Below are 13653 nucleotides of genomic sequence, written 5' to 3'. Positions count from 1 at the left end.
TTTTCCAAAAACCTGCAAATATTCACTGATTCCCAAGAAATCAACACTAAGCATTAAGAGCCAGGGGGAGGTATTGTAAACTTTTAAACAGGAGAATTGGTGTGAGGTGTTATTACTTTAGCTCTTTTGGGAAACATCTAAATATCCTTTGTTGTGTATTAAGGGCAATACTAAATGGAAAAAATAAACATAACAATTTGCACTGATCATCCCATGCAAAAGTTTACACCCATCTGGTACTTAATGTAGCGTGCTGCCTTGTGATCTCAACCGTAGATTCCTTGTTAGCTGTTGCTGCTAACTACTTAAATATTTCAAGCTATTATATGAAGGATGAGAATCTACATGTCTCTAGAGGTTTTTTCTTGCTAAAAAAAGAATCTGTAAAGCTAAATGGTTTCAGTATAATTTGCTCCACAGTTATTACACATTCTACATACAGAATGTCTCTACATTACATGATATAAATTTTTTGCAACATTTTAGATACATCAAAAATGTACTTTAAAATAAAATAAAATACCAAATACCATCACTTTGAATGTAGCAAAATAAACTACAAAATACAGCAACCACACAATAAACTACTGTATTCTTGTATTTTAAAAATACTAAAAAATACTATAAATCTGACATATGCAACCAGGTAACAGATCAAGTATTCATATACATAAACCTTGCGATCTTTCAGATGAAGATTAGTTTTAAAGTAACCAACAGTTTAATGTTTAACAGATTGCAATTGACCCATAATTGTATACTAATTTAGAGTTACTTGGTGGTAACGAAGGGTTACTTTGCATCAGAAACACTGACTCAATGACAAATCAAGTCATTTTGTAAGAAGACAACTGATGTCTCCTGTTTTCATAGCAACTAGTTTCTAACTAATTAATCATTTGATTGTTAATCATAAATATAGTAATATATCATGCCAGGCAGTCATTCATGCAATGGTATGCAAAATCATGATTCTACTAAACAGCTACTTTAATTAGGGTACAATATCAAATATCTTCTAAAAAAAAATCTAATATTTGCTTATCAATCATTGGACACCTATTTGAAAGCCTGCATGTTTCTTTTTGGGCAAAATACTGAGTGGGCACCAATCAAGCCCACATTTTTATGATCATCATGTAGACTTCTTACGAAGTATTTTACAGTATTTTAAAAAATACAAAAAAGTACAAAACACTCTTTTGATACAAAATATCAAAATCAAAATATTTCATCAAAAATATTAAATACAAATTAAAAAATGCCATTTTATATTTTAAATACGTATTTGAAATACATCATACATCCCAAATGCTGCAAAGTAGCATTTTAAAACAAATTGGTTTCCTATAACTGCACAGACTAATTCATTCATTCATTTTCTCCCGCTTATCCATAATTCGGGTCGCAGGGGCAGCAGTCTAAGCAAGCCCCCGCCTTCGACTGCTGCCCAATCCTCACAGCACCGTCCCTTACGGCCCCTCCTGCAGGTGGTGAGCCCACGGGAAGGCGGCCCCACGTCACTCCGACATCATGGACCTTGATATTTCACTCGTAAGGGACCCCTGGAGCATAGAGGGTTAAGGGCCTTGCTCAAGGGCCCAAGAGTGGCAGCTTGGCGATACCGGGGCTTGAACCCCAGACCTTCTGATCGGCAACCCAGCGCCTTAACCGCTGGAGCCACCGCTCCCCCTACTGCACAGACTCAACTCTTCTATTCTTTACTTAGAATATTGTTTTGTCTTATTGCTTATAAAAAAATTACTTTTGAGACAAACTTAATTATCAAAGAAACAACCTGACTAACCTCAGATATTCTCCTGTCAGTCAGAAAACACTTTGACTAACTGATAAAAAAAATTATAAATAATATCTGCTCAAAAAACTTGCACATATAGGCAGACCAAACAGATCTACATACCAGACAGCAACAAGTTTATATATACCAAGTGTTGAACTATTCAACTGATCTTTACTGGTGAGCATAATGTTTTCTATTTCACAGTGAACAAAAGCATCTTTGAAAACAATACACAAAAGCAGGACATACTAAAAATCTGTTGAGATTTGGGTTACTGCAGTAATGGGTCATTTAAATACGCTGCCCAAAATGTGTGGTATTATTTCCTGAAAGCAATAGTGACAGTCGCAGTAAGAGATTAGATTATTGCCATTGGTCACGTTGCACTACAATTACGGTAATTGCAAATTTCTGACTTCAAAAAGGCATAAAAAGCTTTTGTGTCTTTCTTGGAATTGCTAATTATCGGTTCTTAAAAGCTCGGACATGAAAATGACACAACCCGGGGTAAAAAAAAAATGGCAGCAGGATCTATAGTGAAAGCATATAGGAATAGTAGGATGTAACTAGTCAAATATTTGTCTGGAATTTTCTAATAATTACCGCTTAAAATGTAGTGCAGTTTAGCTTTCTGTCCCTATGATGGTGTGCATTTTCACAGAAACAACCAATTTCTGAAATGACTAGAATGTTCGAGCCTGTCGTCTCGTAATTACAGCAATTATGCAGCATGACTGGACTTTTTTTAAGCACCCTGGCTGATCAAGGGTTCAAACATTAAGTTCAAACATTAAGTTTCACTTGGATCAGTCACAGTCTTTTAGTGTTTTCTGTTTTGTTTTGCTTTCGACAGGCTAAACGATTCTGGCGTCCTCTCTCACAAAGAGCATTTGCCAATCAGGATGTTAGCAGTGGGGGATATTAGCAGGCCAGGGTCCGAGGCAGCGTATCAAGTAGGTCCACTCCAGTGCTACGGTGACAGTAAGTATCACATTTTTTTTCTTAAATTTTTTTAAATGTACTGTATATTACAACGACATGTGCGAATAATATGTTTAAAAGAGCTGAATACTTATGTGGTTTCAACCTAGCATTATGTAGCCCACGTAGATTAGGAATCTTGCTCAAGGGCCTAACATTGGCAAATTCATCAGAGCTGGGGCATGACACTCTTGATCTTCTGATTAGTGTCTTAGAACTTTAACTGTTAAGCCACTACTATCTTAAGTACAGTATCATGAAGGATGCTTGATGAGATCCCTTGTAAAATGGTGGCAGAAAATCTAAATAAGTGAAAGTGGTGGTTCAGCAGTTAAGACTTTGGAATTCTTATCATAAGGGTGTAGGTATAAATCACATAGCTGCCACTTCTGTGACCTTGTGCAAGACCCTTAACCCTCAACTGCTCAGAGAGATCGTTGTTATTTGCCCCTTATAAGGGCATCTGCCAAATGCCACTAATAATGTGAATCAATAAATAGTCTGTAAATGTGTTTGGATGCAATATTTTACAAAACAACCAATTGTATTTGATTTAACAAACTGTGAGTGTTGCGTCTGTGTAGTCAGCAGCCTAATGTGTGCGCCCTTTAAACCACCAGCTGTGAGCTGAAATAGATTATTCTGAACCTAAACTCAACTTAGCCAAGAGTTAAAACTTTTTGTACTCTTGTGGTAACATAAAGCCACTATCTGTATATGTATCTCCTGTTGGTAAACAGGAAGGAAAAATAAAAATGATAAATAAATGGTAGTCCTTTGCCTTAGCTACCTCACTCTAGTTTTTTCATAATTGTAATACAGCTTCCTGCTAGGCTGTAAAACTTCTATATTGAGTTACAGCTCAAATGATGACTAAAGAGCTTCTGGAGCTTCCCCTGATTCTATAGCGCCTTTCTAAATGCTTTCTCTCTTCAGATGATTTCTGGAACGCAGCCCACTTTGATAAGGAGAACTCCTACCTCCATTTCCCAACATTCCATGCTGAGCTTAGTGCTGACATTTCCTTCTTTTTCAAGACCTCATCCTTCAGCGGCATGTTCCTTGAAAACCTGGGAATTAAAGACTTCATCCGTGTTGAGCTGAGATGTGAGTGAATTGCACTTCTGGTTGTACAGTACGTGTGGTTGAGGGCTTTAGTGGGACACAATGCTACAGGTTTTTTTTCTATCTGTATAAATTTAAGTTTATTTTTTCTGTTACAATTTCCTGTTCCTGTAGCACCATCATTTATTTTATAGTTATTTATGTTTATGTGAGATCTTATTTTGACTTCTCACTATCTTCTGCTTCTTCTCCTTCTTCTTGGAGACTTCTTTTATCCATCAAAATCCATGAATGTCTAATTCACGCAAAGAAAGTATTACCATACTGAGTCAACAATTATGCACATTTCTTGGCTAAGCAGCACTACCTTATTTTAATTGCATTTATTTAAATAATTAATCTTATATTGGTCCCATACTGTGTCATTTAAGTTAGTCCCTAAATAAATTCTTTATATAGAGATTGTAACATATATACAGTTTTATTTATTAATGAAAATCTGTGATTTTTGTGGAATATGTTAATCAATAGCCTCCAAACAAGATGTAGAAGTGAGTTTTCTTTGAAAGACTATTAAAATAGATATATAGAGATTGTAACATATATTGTAACATATATAAAGTTATATATGGATCCACGTTTGAAGATTGACAATTATTATTGGATGAACCTCATACAATAACAGGGAGAAGATCCTGAAAAACAAGGCTGTCAATAAACGTGTTGCTCATATGATCTGGTCAAATGTTTGTTCTTTTTTTTTATTCGACATTCCTATTTACAAACATATGTGCCCAGTTGTGCTCTGTGCAAAATAATCTCGAGAAGCCGTCTCCCGAATATACAGACGCACTGAAACGGCGCCTCTCGGGGGAAATTTCAGTGCCGTGGCTCAACATTTCCTTTTCATTTGTTCTGAACTCCGCTTGAGTGTAAATAATCGCTGCGCTCTCATCACTCGCGTCCGAGCTGCAAGTTGTCCTGTGAAAGCCCACAGGAATCCGTGGCCTTTAACCTCATTAAAACAAGAAGCGTTAAAAAAATAAAAAAATAAATTCTTAGCACATAACATGTTGGTGTGATGGATGAATGCTAAACAGGAGAAGACCTGAACACGGCCCTTAAGCTTATAAGTTATAATGACAAAGTCTTTTGCTGAGAGAGCTCAATTAGCCTCCCGTTGTTCTGAGAAGAGAAAGACATAAACCGAGAAAAGAAATGAAAAAAGATTCCTAGGAAGTTTTGATTCACTCCTGTTCTGATCCAGTTCTGTGCATATTGTTGGGATATTAATAGATATTTTATTAGTCATCTAATATAACTCATAAGCATTTGTGTGCATTTTCTGTTGCTGCACAAGGACCCACTTTGATATGCTGCAAATAATGTAATAAAATATAATAAAAAATATTATAAAATAATAATGAGGTCAGAACACACGATCAGGGATTTTGCAGTGTTGTTCTCGGCAGCACAAATCCGCTTGATAACAGAACGCACGATGCTTCGCTTGCTCTTCACCGAAACGTTTTCTTCATGGTTGAGCTAGGAAAGATTATTTTATAAAGAGAAGCAGAACAGCTGCTTCGCAAGGCAGTGGGGTGCAACCAAATGATGAATTGTTGAAGACCAACAAAGACAGATGGCTTTAAAACATAAACTATGAACAGCAAGGCTTTCTCAATATGTGACTAGTGTGTGTGTGTGTGTGTGTGTGTGTGTGTGTGTGTGTGTGTGTGTGTGTGTGTGTGTATGTGTGTGTGTGTGTGTGTGTGTGTGTGTGTGTTTGTGTGTGTGTGTGGGGGTGAGGTACATATAAGCCCGAGTCAATAAGAAGGCAGTTGAAACAATTCACCAGAGTTGAATTGTGTCGATGTGAGCGTAATGTTATACCCGACTACCCCGAAATAGCATATTCATTTTTTATTTTGAAACACAGCCAAAAGTGTTCTGCTCTAAACGCTCAGCTGAATTTAATTCTGTTTGAGAAATTGCACCACAGAGGTCTCATCGGCTGGAAAAGAAAATGCATTGAGTTTTCTTTCATCTCCAACTGTAAACCTTGAGCGTCAGGGTGTTCTCATCCGAAATTATAAAAAAAAAAATAATAAAAAAAAAAAGAGAGAGAGAGAGAGATTAAAGACAGACGACTTTCTCTTCCTGCTTTGTCTTCCCTCTTTGGCTTTATTTTTGAGTTGCTACACTACCTTATGAAAACTATCATTTACAATCCTGATTTTCTTCAGTAGGAGTAATATTTTTTTTTCCATATATATATATATATATATATATATATATATATATATATATATATATATATATATATATATATATATATATAGGAGTAAGATATATACATTGAAAATAGTCACAAATGTGTGAATATCTACCACATAAGGTCCCTGTGTGTTTTTCCAGCACCTACTGAAGTCATTTTCTCATTTGACGTGGGGAACGGGCCACTCGAGGTACGTGTGAAGACTCCTGTTCATCTGAACGATGAGCGCTGGCACCACGTTGTGGCCGAGCGGAACATCAAGGAAGCATCACTGAGTGTGGACCATCACCCTGGGTCAGTGCAAAAAGCCCCCACCGAGGGGCATATCCACCTCCAGCTCAATAGCCAGCTCTTTGTGGGTAAGAGTTTTGAAATTTATAATCATAACCCACTTATGCACAGAGGGAATACTTCTGTACTCTACCTTTGTACATTGCAACACATAAAAGATCATTTATTCAGAATGCATTTAAAATGTATTGTAGAAAAGACACATGGAGAGCAGATGTGCTTTATTATCTTTCTATACTTTTACTATAGACACTGTTCATCTGCATTACTGCTCAGCAGTTTCTTTATATTATGCTTCTGCCTAGTAAAAATAGTAATTAATTTTTATTTTTTGCTGTAAGGCAGGGATCAACGTGGTTTGACTGGAAGTGTGAGACCAAAGACCAAACTACTGAAACTGTTAAAGACTTTGGATTTATTTAAGGCAGACCTTGCTAAATTCAAACCAGATAGCATATACAATGTTTGTCAGATGCATGAAAAATAAAAATACACAGATAGTACAGTATATGATTATTTTATTTATAAATGTTTTAAACTAATATGCTTATAAAATAGTATAAGCATAATCTGTATAGAATAATCTGTGCAAAAATACATTAAAAGCGAAATGATGATACTGGAGTCTTGGCCTAGGTCTAAGTCTTTATACTTAAAGTTTGTCTTTATACTGTATTAGTTTGTATTACATTTGTATTTGTGTCTAAAAAATTTACCTATAATCTTGCAATGGGTCTGTGTATTGGTACTTGGGCTCTTGACCTGTACCTCAGCTTTGATACTTAGAATTTGTCTTAGATTGCTTAGATTAGATTGCTGGTCTGGGTCTTATCATAGATCCTTAGACCCTTGGTGTGGGTCTAAGGTTGTATATTAGTTTCTTGGAATGGATTTTAACTTTGATACTTACAGTTTATCCCTGGCCTTGGACTCAGTCTTTGTATTTTGGCTTCTCATCTCTGGCTTCTCATCAGCTTTGATTCTTAGAGTCAGCCTGAGTCTTAGTCTTTGTTACATTTGTAATAACTAAAAACTACTTAGATGCTTACAAACCTTTAACTTTGATACTTGAAATCTTGGCCTAGAAGTCAACCTTGATGCTTAGACTCTTGTACAGACTCAATGTACAGACATACATTGATACCTACAGAGATTACTGGCCTGAGTCTCAGCACAGATTCTTATTCCTCTCAGTCTCAGATTTGATCGGTTTGTGGATTTTGCTTTACTATTTATAATTTACCTGAGACTTAAGCTTAATACTTAATGAATTTTGGCCTGTGCCTTAGTTTAATACTTAACCTGAGATTTAACAATCTGGATTTTGGTTATGGTGTTGGTCTTTTTGTTTTGTAATCTTAAAACTTAACAATTTTGCTTTGCATCTTCATTTTCTGAACCTTGGCCTTGTCATAAACAGATCCAGTTGTAGAATAAGAGCATTTATCACAAAACAGGCAAACAAATCAAAATCGGTAGGTAAACTTAAAAATGTGAAACAGGCTGTGGATAAACTGCAGGGCAAAACTAGAAAGAGAAACGAAAAACAGAAACAAGATCAAAAACAAGAAAATGTGAAACCCAAAGAATGAACTAAATGGCTCGGTAAAATGCAAAGTGCTGAAGGAGTTACTTCACAAAGACACAATTAAAACGAAGTTCAAACACAGACATGAGAACAGCTGTGAACCAAACAATATTTGAACAGAAGGACCAATAACAAGACAGGGGTGGAGACACAACATAATTGTACTAAAAACATACATGACACATGTGACCAAAACAAAAGCACATGGTTGCATAACATGGTAGTGAGTAATTGTGCTATGAGCCAGGAGGCACTACAACCAGCCATGAACTGAGCAAGGGGGAATCTCTGACAGGAGATCTAGATGATGATCTGGATTTTTATATACTGAGTCTAGGGCTCTCAATAAATAGGGCTATATCTGCTCAAGTTTGGATGCCTGGTCTAGAACAATAAACAGCTCTTTTCTCAGTGTTAAAGGGGATGCAGCTGACCACGAGAAAAAAAAAATGCAATATAATTATACAATTAGCTTATTCACATTAATGCCTACAACATGGTTTATTTGTTTGGATACGAGTCATTATTAGAAGGGATTATAATACAAACCTTTTTCATTAACATTTATTTATTCACTACTGAACTTACTTTGCCTTGTGGGCCACATAAGTTGTGTCACTGCTGTTTCTTGCATACGTCCATCTGGGCTACATCTCCATTGGGGTTGTGTAAAAAAAAAAATGTTAAATGATGTTAAAGATTTGTCTAGTCAGTTGTTTATGCAAACTTTAATTAACTGGCCTCAAGGTAGCTTTGTATGCGCCTGTACAATTAAAATGTTTTGTCACGTCTGATAGGGACATAGATAGAGAGTTTTGTTAGCCAATAAAGAACAGGGTTGTTTTTTTTTTTTTGACAAAATAAATAAATATAGCCTAAATACATCATTAACCGCAAAAAAAGTTCACAGGAAGTTCTACAAGAATTGCCTCGGCAATTTATTGTTACAAGGCCTCAGTTTCAGTGGTGGTAATGAGCATAATTTGGAGACATAATTTTCTCATCATAAACAGCTTAGCTTGGGAAATGATGTTAATTAATAGGCTACAAAAGTTGCAGAGTCTCACTAGGAATCCACTTGTGTAATCTGACTGCTATTCTTGATTTCATCACTGTTTTTTTTCTCTTTTCCAAGTGGTGCTCACAACACTGCACCTCAGACACTACACCTCTTGTCTTATGTTTGTTTTACAAGTGTGTTATTGCTTTAGTTCATGGCTTCTGCTCCTGTCATGTCATTGGTTTGTTTATCTAAAATTACTTAACAACTTTCAATGTGTTTACTGCTAAGTATTGTTTAGCCTTCCTGTCTTTAATAAGCCTTCTATTTCCATGTTCAGTACGCTGGATTTGTGACCTGAGTTGACCTTGAACTTAGCACGTTATTTTAGTAAAGATACAACACTGCAGATGCATCCGTCTAACCATGACACATGACACCAAGATATACTGTGTACTGAAATTCCACTGGTATCTTTCTAGTTACATGAATGATGTACTACATTGTCCACAAATGCTGCTGAACTTGCTGATACTTCTGCCACTGTGGCTTAGACATCACTTCATGACTACCTAAAGGTCAAAATCCAAAGCTTGTCATGGACACATAGCCGAGTTAAGCGTCAAAATGCTATGTTGCATTCTGGAGTCCAATATTTGCCCCAGTGTCTCTACTGCTTTTATTTGGCTTTTTCATTACTAAGGCAGCTATAACATTCTGAGTGAGAAAATAATCTTTTGTTGATAAAACCTTGAAGTTGAGATTCTTTGTATTGGTTTCTTCTCCTGTTAAACACCATAACAAAAATAGAAAGAAAAAAAATAGCATCAGCCAACAAATTAGCACTGAAATCACTAAACAGACAATAAAAATAATATGAAAATTTTTTTGTACTGTATTTCTCTTTGGCTTTCAATACAGGGAGTGTTGTGTTGTGTTGTGTTGTGGTGTTGTGTTGTGTTGTGTGCTTCCTTTAAAGAATTTCTTACTCGGTTCGGCTTGGAGTCATCAGAAAAAAAGATTGAATCTTTTTGTTAAGTGCCAACATTGCTGTTGTCAAGACAAGATTTGCTATTGTGCCTGTCTGAATGCATTCATCGTACACAGTCATTTTTGTGGCTCAACGCTCACAAATCCTCCACAGCGGTTTGTCATTTCAGTTTTAGCTAAAATGGTTTGAAGTTCAGGGCTGATGGATTTGTTTTTCATGGCAATGTTTTTTCACTCTTCTTTGATGAGATGTGATTATCAGTAGCTAGCAGGGTATATGAATGCTTTGATTTGATGCATTCAAAATAAAGCACACTATTTTTTTTGTTTTTTGTTTTATTATTTTTTTGCAATTGAAAAGAGTGATTTGAAGGCGGTGCTAAATGATGGAATTTGCATGTGGCGTGAATGGTTTGCCGTACACACAGTGCTGCAACAAGAGCGTTTAAAAATGAGTGTTTTCCTCTGCAGCAATTAACATACAAAGGACAGTGAGGTTGTGTGTGTGAAAGAGAGAGAGAGAAAGAAAACAGAGTACACCGATCATTTGTTGTGAATAGGCACCAGTGCATGGGGTTGAACTTGGACAAGACAGAAATAATGGAGTGTATCCACAATTGACAACTTTGTCTTTTTCACCTACGTCATCCTTTTCATCTTTCTGTTGTTTAAAACCGCATCCACCAGCTAGAGATAGTGTTTTTGACAGTATCTTATGTTCATGGCACAACTCTGGAGTCTCTGCCTCCACAGAGGTTTCAATTCTTTTTTTCTCCAACACTTCATTGATGTATATAATCAGTGAGTAGTGAACAAAAAGAGAACAAACAACCAATTTTTTGTGTTCTTTAGGTGGAACTGCATCGAGGCAGAAGGGCTTTCTGGGCTGCATCCGGTCACTGAAGCTGAATGGGAAGACACTGAATCTGGAGGAGCGAGCAAAGATCACACCCGGTGTCCGTCCCGGATGCCCAGGCCACTGCGGCAGCTATGGGTACCTGTGTCAAAACCAGGGTCAGTGCCTGGACAAACATAACGGCTTCACCTGTGACTGTGGAGCCTCCTCATACTCTGGCACTTTCTGTCACAAAGGTGAGGAAAGAAAGGCTGTTTGTTTGGGATTTTGTTCTTTCAGACATATTTTATGCACCATACCTTTAAAACCAGAATTATTGCATTGTGCTACTTATCAATGACTAACATCAGTAAAAGCAGCTGATTGGGAAGTTAAAGTACCCCCACACTTAAAAAATTCTAAGATCACATCCTGTGACAACCAGTCAGCAGGCAAAGATTGATCAGTCAGAGGTGGGGAGGTATTATGACCCCTAAAGCAAGAAGTGGATGCTTCTTCTTTTGGATTTAGAGTAATATTGCCAATATAATTCTCTAACCTGACTGCAAATGGGGTATATCTCACACAAAGCACAATGCAATCTATGAAAATTCAGATGCACAGCAGGATAGACAAGAGACAAATAAGTGTCAAGCTGCATTCAGACTTTCTCTGTGAAGAGAAATGGTTGACTTTAATGCCTAATGGCACTATATCAGTGCTCTATCAGTGTTTTATAGACTTTTTCTCTGTAAATTTTTTCTTTTGCTAACTACTACATTCGAATAACTACCTAGAAGGTAATGTTAACTATGTCTGGATAATGTTTTTAAGTGTGGTAACAGCTTATTAAACCTAAAGAACCTTTCATGCTAATAGAACATCTTGCAATGAGGACATCTGTGAAAATGTCTCATACATATTTGTTTTTGTGTGTGTGTGTCAGAGGTGGCAAAAGTACACACATACTTCACTTAAGTAAAAGTACAGATACTAGTTTTAAAATACTCTGGTAAAAGTTGAAGTATTGACTATATTTTTTACTCAAGTTAAAGTAAAGACGTTTGGGCTTTATTGTGTACTTAAGTAAAAAGTAGCCATTACTACTACTGTAATCCTGTTTTAGTGTTACACTTGTAATTGGACCTCACAGCATATTAATATTAGGGCTGGCAAGCAATTAAAAATATTTAATCACGATTAACTGCATGATTGTCATGAGTTAACTCATGATTAATCACTTATTCGCACATTTTGTCTGTTCTAAATGTTTTTTAATACTCTAATCAACATGGGCATGGACAAATATGGATGCTTTATGCAAATGTGTGTTTATTATTGTGTGTATACTATTCGTGAAACCACACTCAACATAGAGCATGAAGACAAAATATTCTTGTAAATGTTTTAAAGTGATTGTGGTGTTTTAAATTACGGAAATTATCAGGACACCAAACGGAACTTTTGCCATGTTTCAACGCGAAATGTTAATGAGGTGATACTGAAAAACTGTACCCCTTCTAACTTTTTCTAAAGGATTACATAATCAGAGAATATTTGTTTCTCTGTGAATTAATTTATTTAAAAGTACACATTACGAGTTTTCTATTCATATATTTATTGTCTGTAAGGCAGGTATTTACTGAGAGGTTGTTTTATTAATGTGTCTGTTGAGAGAGAGAGAAAGAGAGAGAGACAGCAGAGAGCGCCCCCTGTCTGTTTTCTTTATTTTACAAAAGCACAGCAGTTTGTTGTTTTTGGTGTAGTTTATTTAATTTTTTTTATATCTGAGTAAAGAAAGGACATCGTGAATAAACGTGTGTTACATTGAAGGTTTTAATTTCGCCTCGTATTATATATTGGTATTATACCATTTTACCTCTGGAGTGTGTGTGTGTGTATGTGTGTGCATTATAGGTGTAAATATCTGAATAAGTTGAAGTTGCTATCCCGCAAAACACTGAAGTTTAAGTCCACCTTTAGCTTTCTTTGTGCAAGTAACCCCTGCTTTTCATTTTTTCAGAGGTTTCCGCATTTTTTCGACCCGCCACCTCTGTGACCTACACATTTAAGGAACCATATGAGCTGAACAGAAATGGCAGCGCGATGTCCTCCTCCATGTACTCTGACCTGACACTGAAAGGGGAGAACATATCCCTGAGTTTTCGCACCAGCCAGGCGCCAGTTATCCTTCTGTACGCCAGCTCGTACTACAGAGAGTTCCTCGCCATCTTTCTGAACAGGAACGGTGTGAGATCTTGCTAATTTTCTTCATCCCATCTCATTTCTTTCTATGCTGCTTAGGGTGAAATCTCTTAAGACTCAAAGGCTAATTGTCTTATTGTCAAGCTATTGACAGATAACAGATTTCAGTGCTCTGATCTGATAGCACCACTAGCCAACATCTCTTCTGTGTAATAGAAAATGTCAGGGTTTTTTTCTCAGGCCACTTATCACCAACAATACTCTGCACATAGAGAGAATTTTGTTACATTTTTAATCTTTGCTGATTTGATATAGAATTAAATAATGTACAGGTTTGCTATTCAAGTGCCACAAAAATTTACATGATCTGTTTACTAAAGTAACTTCTACAAGAAGGGATTCCTTCTGAGACTAAATGTTAAACTATTAAATAAACACATCTGATTGCTCCAGTAAATATATCTAGCACAGTCCCAGGAGAGGAGGATGTGATCTAATTCTGGACCTTCAATATTCCACTTTTCTCTGTGGGTTTTCCAAGCAATATCTCAAAATTTAGAATTAGGGCAGTTGCGATAACAAAAATGAATTTTACATTTCGAAACATATGAGGACACGC

At 36.4% G+C, this 13653-nt stretch overlaps 1 protein-coding gene and 1 long non-coding RNA gene across 3 annotated transcripts in view; one reads left to right on the top strand and one right to left on the bottom strand.

Moving 5' to 3' along the window:
* cntnap3 (contactin associated protein family member 3) overlaps positions 1-13653 on the top strand; it is a 154657-nt gene that overhangs the window by 124433 nt on the left and 16571 nt on the right. For both annotated transcript variants that reach the window (XM_083569409.1, XM_083569408.1), the window contains exons 15-19: positions 2655-2782; positions 3719-3889; positions 6266-6484; positions 10847-11086; positions 12853-13077. In XM_083569409.1, coding sequence (XP_083425535.1) covers positions 2655-2782; positions 3719-3889; positions 6266-6484; positions 10847-11086; positions 12853-13077 — 983 coding nt within the window. The remainder of the gene's footprint in view (positions 1-2654; positions 2783-3718; positions 3890-6265; positions 6485-10846; positions 11087-12852; positions 13078-13653) is intronic.
* Positions 1032-5967, bottom strand: LOC310741513. The gene is made up of 2 exons (XR_014537978.1): positions 1697-5967; positions 1032-1353 (listed from the first exon to the last, which is right to left on the bottom strand). It is a non-coding gene; the product is annotated as an uncharacterized lncRNA (long non-coding RNA).

This window comes from Silurus aristotelis (assembly GCF_946808225.1).
Source record: "Silurus aristotelis genome assembly, chromosome: 18".
NCBI classification, from domain to species: domain Eukaryota; kingdom Metazoa; phylum Chordata; class Actinopteri; order Siluriformes; family Siluridae; genus Silurus; species Silurus aristotelis.
This window is presented reverse-complemented; position numbering and strand designations above follow the sequence as displayed.